The sequence below is a fragment of the Ictidomys tridecemlineatus genome, chromosome 1, assembly GCF_052094955.1.
Source record: "Ictidomys tridecemlineatus isolate mIctTri1 chromosome 1, mIctTri1.hap1, whole genome shotgun sequence".
NCBI lineage: Eukaryota > Metazoa > Chordata > Mammalia > Rodentia > Sciuridae > Ictidomys > Ictidomys tridecemlineatus.
This window is the reverse complement of record NC_135477.1, coordinates 9,129,509-9,135,508: the sequence shown is the minus strand read 5'-3', so window position 1 is coordinate 9,135,508 and position 6,000 is coordinate 9,129,509. Positions and strand designations below refer to the sequence as shown.

The following is a 6,000-nucleotide window of genomic DNA, read 5'->3' as shown; positions in this document are numbered from 1 at the left end:
CACAATACTTTAGTACAGAATGAACAAGACGGAGCTCTTCTGTCTGATGGGCCGGATCTTGAGGTGAGGTCTTGTCAGCAGCAGACGGAAGCAAACTCTTTAAGAAGATGGAAGCAGCCCCCGACTCTCAGCAGAGCATTTCTGTGTTTCCATTTTTCTATGATAGTTCTTTGAAGATCCTAAAAGGCTTCTCTGATGCCAAAGAACCTGGAAGCCATTATCAAAACTCACTGAGGAGGATGCAGACTCATCTGACAAATGCACAGCTCAGGGGCAGAAGGCCAGCTGCCGGAGAGAACCCGTCCTCTTGGGGCTCCAGCCGAAGTCTGTCCTCGAGGAATGGATTAAGGCACCTTTGAGCAAGGGTGCTGGTACCATTTGTCTTGGGAAATCCAGCTAAATGCAGCGCCGGCCAAAGACAGAGCTGCACACCAACACCAAACACCTTCCTATGAACAGGTTCCTGTGATATGGGCATTTAGGTGGTTTAAGCATAAAATTATCTGACAGCAGAGTTTAAACACAAATAAATCAAAAACTTCCATTTCCCCCAAGTTAGTCATATATTGTAAATATTTCTGTTCTCATAGGATCTGATAACTAGTTAAGTCCAAGCAATAGATTAACTAGTCCGCTGTGCTGCCCGCATAGAAATGCCATTTAAATTACAAAAAAAAAACTATAAATGATTAATTGCTTTTGTATATTACCAATTCATTAATAAATTAATGTTATACCATTTTCCCTGAAAGCAAAAGTATTTTTCCCACCTCTGCTTGGTGAAAATTAAGAAATTCTGTATAAGAACAGCATTTAGCAAATAACTATTTAAAAAAAAAAAAAGGAGAGACCAATTTTCTAGGTGTATTGGGACATCCATTTAAAATCAATACAAAAAATAATTCCTTGTAAATATATAATATATATTTATACATAATTTGAATATATTTACATACATCCAGCACCTATATACTGCATTTGTGCTCTGTAAGTGTGTGCTGACATATATTTTCTCCAATTATTACAAAATTAACAAGAAGGCAGAATGTGTGTCTGCCTTGAGTCCGATGGGGCACAGCAGTACCCACAGTGGGTCGGGGTGAGGGGGCAGTGGCTCGTGGCTGTCCACTGCTCCAGAAACATCCTCCTCCTGGTGAAGGTTAACAAGTTTTCAAATGTATAAACCTTTACACGTGTGCCGATTCCTTTTCCAATTATTTACTCCTCTGATCCATATATACAAGCAGAGACCACAGGCCCTGGGAGGCAAGGCCTGCCTGCTCAGTGTAGGTAGGTTCCTGGCGCTGCCCTGTCCAGGGACAGGAAGACACGCTCGCTCATGTTTTAGTGCTGCCGTTTATGTGTGGAAACTGAGGCAGGCAAGGTTCGTAAGGCATGGGGTCCGGAGAAAACACAGAGTCATCCCCTGAAGAACAAGAGCTCCTGGTGTCGGGGTAACTAGGAGAATACTGCTCGAGAGGCTGACTGAGGTCCAAGTAGTCCTGAAAGAAGGGAGAGAGATGTTTTATTTCATCTCGGGTCAGGATAACAAGGTGAATACGGCTCGAGAGGCTGACTGAGGTCCAGGTAGTCCTGAAAGAAGGGAGAGAAGAGTCTTGTTTGAAATGCAGGTTCCTGAGAAGTGGGCGCAAGCTGGGAAGGGACAGGGACCCCCTGGAAGGCCCACAGAGGCCGCCCCCACCCACAGCCAGGGACCCCTCCCCAAGCCCAGCTTCATCTACCCCCCACTGCTGGTGCTGGGGTCTCCTTAGCCTGCAGAGACCTACGCCAACCCTGGGCAGTCACCCCAAGTTCAAGGCCCAGCAGAGTAGAAACACCTAATAGGACACGGTCCCCGGGACCCCTGCCTAATGAGATCATGAGTATTTATCTCCTGAATTACATCTTACTATTATAGTTTCTAGGACAATTTAAGGGGGACACTTCTTCATTCAGCACGTAATTTAACAGATGTAATTCATTACTCTCAGAAGCTCACTCGCTTGAAAATGTAAACAGGTTTCAAAAAAAGGCTTGGATCCACTCATGCACGTTAAATCCACAGTGGGCCACTAAAGGGAAGCTTAGGGGAATGGAGGTCAAGTTTCAGAGTTCTGAAGGTCTGGATTCCCCAAAGCACCACCTTGGTGTGGCTGCCGAGGTACCCCTACATCCAGAAGAACAGGCCCTCCTCCACCCAGGCCTGGGCAAGAGCTGGTGGCCTGCTCTCACGCAGCCCGAGAGCTAAGGACAGTTGCTAACATTTGCACATGGATGGAAAACCTCAAAAGAAGAGTAATATCTTATGGCACTCAAATGACATAAAATGATATACAATTCATAACAATTCCAATTTCAGGGTCCATAAAGTTTTAGTAGAACACAGACACCCATTTATTTACATACAGTCTGTAGCTGCTTTCAGGCTATGATGGCAGAGTTTCGACAGAGACCATATGGCCCTCAAAGCTGAAAATATTTACTCTCTGGACCTTGGCAGAGAGCGTGTGCTGACCCCGCTCTGAAGCCAGGGGAAGATTTCTAAATGGGGACTTTCTCAGTCTCGCTGCCTCAACCGAGCTGGCTCGCTGGTGGTTCCGCTCATCCGCCCAGAAGCCAACCCTGTTTCTGTGACATGTGGTTTCACCCAGAGGGGACTAAAAAGTGCAGACCACAGCAGAAACAGCCTCGGCGTTATCAGAAAAGAGCCCACGGAATGTTGGCGACTATATGTTTTAAAAGACGGGGAAAAATAAAAACCCACTATAATTCATCACCAGGGCTGGCAAGAGAAGGAGTCCCCATCCAAGAAAGGGGATGTGTGGGTTCCAACAACACCACAGTATGAACCGCACCACTAGAAACGAACACGCCCACCACATCAAAAGAGGACTTTTTGCTTACAATGATAAAAATGAAATTTTGTCCTAAATGGAACCATTTTTCTTGAGCATATGGTAATGATTTTCAGAAGGAAAGAGACTTCGATTTTTATATCCGTTAGACAATATGGCATTCTGCTTTTTTTATTTTAGGATACTACACATAAATTTCAGTATGAACGGACCCCTCTTTAAATGTAAATATATAAATGTGTAACATGGAGCAGGGACATGGGATCATTAAAAGAGAACTTTAGTGCTTTCTCCAGTTTCTAAATGAAGCCATAAACTTTCAGATCTGATAGGAAAAAAATAGGAATATCAGTGGATTCCAAGTGGAGGGTTAAAGGAACTTATGCTAGAAACAACAATTTTGGCAGGAGAAGAAAGTTGGTGTCCCCCCTCCTACCCCCCGCCCTTTCTTTCAACTTCTGAAGGTCAGCTGCATTCATTTAAATGCAATCTCTCCCTTTATTCGGCACAAGCCACAGTCGGACGCACAAGATAAAAGTTGCTGAGTTGAGCTTCGTATCAGTCCATTCGACTGTATTTTTATTTAAAAAAAAAAATCACTGTAAACCTGTTCATTAAAAATTAAGTGTATAATTTGTCTAACATATTTGGGAGATGTTAACATTTTGTGGCTCCAAAGACAACTGTGTACTCTAGGGTTGTTTTGGTTTTTTCCCCATGTGAGGGAATACTGTTCCTACATCCTCATTAAATATCTCAAATTTCATTCCTTACTAATTTCTCCCCTGTGGGCTTCTCCTGGACTCCAGAGTTTTATCATCTTTCCTGCTCAGAGCATAACCACACTTTCGTGCCATAGCCCTAAAGACCACTCACTCTCTGGATTGGGTATCGAGTGACACAAAGTATTTCTTTGGTGGACATAGATTACAAACATTTTGGAGAAAATAACCACTTTAACCAATAGGTACCAGTTTTCACTAAAAATCCTAATGGTCACTCCCCATAGGAGGCTATGTGTGTTTACATGCACAAAAAGGAGGTGCGAGCCACAGCCCCTGCCAGCTGAGATCACCCACGACAGCATGGGTCACACAGAAGGACTCACTAGGTGCCATCCAGGGTCAGCGACAGGGCGTCAGCTGCTCTCACACTCGTGACCAGGCACAGACTTGGTGGGCACAAAGCCTGAGCTCCCTCCCTCCACACCAAAATGCAGCAGCTGAACACTTCTTCTCCCTCCATCCCAGCCACACGCCACCAGCAGCCACCGCTGGGCAGCCTCGGCATGGCCTCCATCTTTGGTTTCATTAATCAGAATTCACCAAGTGCACTTCTGAAAAAGCTTGTGCTTTGAAGCTGAGCTTCTCTCCTGAGCTGGGCAAGGCCCCCGGAGCTTCTGGAAGGAGGTTCTTACCTCATTGGTTGTGAGAGTGAGGATTCGATCCAGGTCCTCCACCAACTGCTTGAACGTCGGTCTCTGTGAGGGCACGGCGTGCCAGCAGTCCCTCATCATCATGTACCTGGCAAGAGACGGCCCCTGGTGAGCTGGTTTTCAGCACGAGGCTACGCCAGCTTTAACAGGAACATGCAGAGGCGCCCCGAGTAATGAAAAGGTACCAGAACCTTCCAAGCCACTCAGTGAGGAGGGGGTCGGTCACTATTCAAGGACCCAGTGCTTGCTTCCTCCAAAAGGCACTTGGACTTACAAAAATATCGCTTCACCCAAAACGTCCTAGGAAGCCATCTAGCTAGGCGTCCCTGTGGCGTCGCCACGGCCTCTCGATTTCAAGGCCCTTCTGGAGGTCAAGGGAGGAGACGGGTGCCGCTAGTTCTCTAGCCTTCCGCCCTGAACACGCTGCTGAATACACTCTGGGTTTTGTTTTAAAGATTCCAACTGACAAAGGTTCCTCAGTTTAAAACAAAATAAAGTGTGAAAACCACAACTTTAAGCCAAGGGTTTCAGGGGCCCATCTGCCCCGATGGGCTGCACGCTGACTTCCTGATTAGCTCTCGCAGAGACCAACGTTCCTGGCCTTATCTTGATGGGGAGTTTCCACAGACCCTCTGCATCAGGAAAGGCAAGAGGAACGACAAGGAGCACAATAAGTGCCTTTATATAATACGCTCTAAAATGTGGCCATTCACCAGATACCCACTGTACACCTAAAAGCACTCATGGGATTACTGACATCAAATCCCCGTGAAAAGACGCACAATGGAGCGCAGTCTCCGGGACAATCGCTGCTCTTAGTTCACCCCAGGGCTAGAGGGGGGACAGCCTCCTTTTCCCAGTGCCACTTCTATTGCACAAGGCACACGTCACTGACACAATGTAACTCCACTTACAGTGTGAGGTGGCTTTTTCTAGAAATCAGCTACTGGTTTTATGGTCAGATGCAGTACCCTGAGGATTTTTAGTTCTCTGCGCTAAGATGTGGGTGAAACCTGGGTTTGCAGACACTCACTGTCGGCTCTGAGCAAGTGTGGTTGATGTCAATCTGCAGTGGCGGCTGTCAGGGCTCAAAGGTGCTTCAGAAACACCCACTCTGTCCACCTGCCACGCTGGGGCTGGCAAAAGCACCTCGGCTTTGTGAGGGTGGCCCCATGGCTTCCTAGCTCACTACCTGACCCAGGACCTTCCTGTCCCTGAGGCCCAGGAGGCACCCCAGGAAGATCACTCCAGCTGGCTCTGCGCTCGCCCGGGCAGCCGCTGGCCCTCTGTGCACCGCAGCAGGCTGTGCTTTCTTTTGGACAAGGTGCGGTGGCCAGAGTAGCTATCTCAGCTCTGGGACTGAGCACGGACACCTTCAGCAACTCTTCTCAGAGCATCTTTAGAGAATCGGGGCTTTAGGAAACGGAGGGGACTCAGAAGGGTGGTTGTTGTGGCAGCAGGCCCGGCGGGGAGAAATGGCCTTACAGCTCATTGGTGCAGTTGGCTGGCTTATCCATCCTGTGTCCTTCCTTCAGCAGCTTAAAAAGTTCCTCCACGGGAATCCCTGGGTAGGGCGAGCCCCCTAAGGTGAAGATCTCCCACATTAACACCCCGAAGGACCAGCTGCAAAGAAAAAACACAGCATGACTGACCCATCCAAACAGCAAGGAAAAATAAAACACCTGCCCACTTCTCGCATTCACAGATAAA

The 6,000-nt window shown here is 47.4% G+C and overlaps 1 protein-coding gene across 17 annotated transcripts in view; it reads right to left on the bottom strand.

Moving 5' to 3' along the window:
* Positions 1 to 1,206: 1,206 nt before the first annotated feature.
* The window catches only part of Fgfr2 (fibroblast growth factor receptor 2), a 99,212-nt gene continuing 94,418 nt past the window's right edge, over positions 1,207 to 6,000 (bottom strand). For 13 of the 17 annotated variants that reach the window (XM_078034014.1, XM_078034352.1, XM_078032039.1 and 10 more), the window contains 3 exons: positions 5,776 to 5,913; positions 4,273 to 4,378; positions 1,207 to 1,502 (listed from right to left, as the gene is read on the bottom strand). In XM_078034014.1, coding sequence (XP_077890140.1) covers positions 1,338 to 1,502; positions 4,273 to 4,378; positions 5,776 to 5,913 — 409 coding nt within the window. In that variant the 3' untranslated portion in view covers positions 1,207 to 1,337. Of the gene's footprint in view, positions 1,594 to 4,272; positions 4,379 to 5,775; positions 5,914 to 6,000 lie in introns of all 17 variants that reach the window. The other 4 variants (XM_078033331.1, XM_078033713.1, XM_078037409.1 and 1 more) reach the window with 2 other exon arrangements.